Source organism: Grammomys surdaster, unplaced genomic scaffold (genome assembly GCF_004785775.1).
Source record: "Grammomys surdaster isolate TR1022 unplaced genomic scaffold, NIH_TR_1.0 123577, whole genome shotgun sequence".
Taxonomy (NCBI): domain Eukaryota; kingdom Metazoa; phylum Chordata; class Mammalia; order Rodentia; family Muridae; genus Grammomys; species Grammomys surdaster.
In genome coordinates this window covers 16,659-17,419 of record NW_021618786.1, presented here as the reverse complement: position 1 = coordinate 17,419, position 761 = coordinate 16,659, and the positions used below count along the sequence as shown (strand labels likewise).

At 41.9% G+C, this 761-nt stretch overlaps 1 protein-coding gene across 1 annotated transcript in view; it reads right to left on the bottom strand.

The window, feature by feature from the left end:
• The window catches only part of LOC114636338 (zinc finger protein 431-like), a 628-nt gene extending 113 nt beyond the window's left edge, over positions 1–515 (bottom strand). The window contains 2 exon segments of the mRNA XM_028784479.1: positions 1–16; positions 19–515. The exon segment at positions 1–16 is cut by the window's left edge and continues 113 nt beyond it. Of these exon segments, the coding sequence (XP_028640312.1) occupies positions 1–16; positions 19–480 (478 nt within the window). The 5' untranslated portion in view covers positions 481–515.
• Between the last annotated feature and the right edge of the window lie 246 nt (positions 516–761).

Here is a 761-nt window from a genome sequence, read left to right as displayed (position 1 = left end):
TTCATAGGGTTTCTCTCCTGTATGTATTCTTTTATGATATTTGAGACCACTGCTTCTTGCAAAGGCTTTACCACAGTGGTTACACTCATAAGGTTTCTCTCCTGTAAGTGTTCGCTTATGTATTCTGAGTTTACTCCTTCCCGCAAAGGCTTTACCACAGTGGTTACATTTACAGGGTTTCTCTCCATTATGAGTTCTTTCATGCCTTTGAGTATGACTCTGATATGCAAAAGCTTTAGCACATTGAGCAATCTCAGAGGGTTGCTCTCCTGTACAACTTCTTTCATGCCTTCCATGTCTTCTAGAACTTGAAAAATGTTCAACAATAGTATGGTCTTCCCAAATATAGCCAATAGCTGTGAGATTCCTATAGGTCTCCAGCATCACATCTTTGTAGAGACTCTTCTGAGAAGGATCCAGCAAAGCCCACTCTTCCTGAGTGAAGTTCACATGCACATCATCATAGGTCACTAATTCCATGTCTGGAGTTCTGAGCTTGCCGAGCTCCCCTCACAACACCCAGCAGACACACTCAGAATGTTTCACCCAGAAACACTCATGCTGGCTCTAGAAATAATTCTTAATTAATGTTTTCTTATATCCAATGGTACTAGCCATTATCAAGTTTACAATAAACTAGCCAGCACACGCATGGAACTGTGATGCCAGTGACAGAAAAACCAACTCTATTCCGTAGTGCCATGCCTCAGCTGCTTGGGATTCAAAGAGCTCTTCATGTCTTCAAACATCACACCACCTGA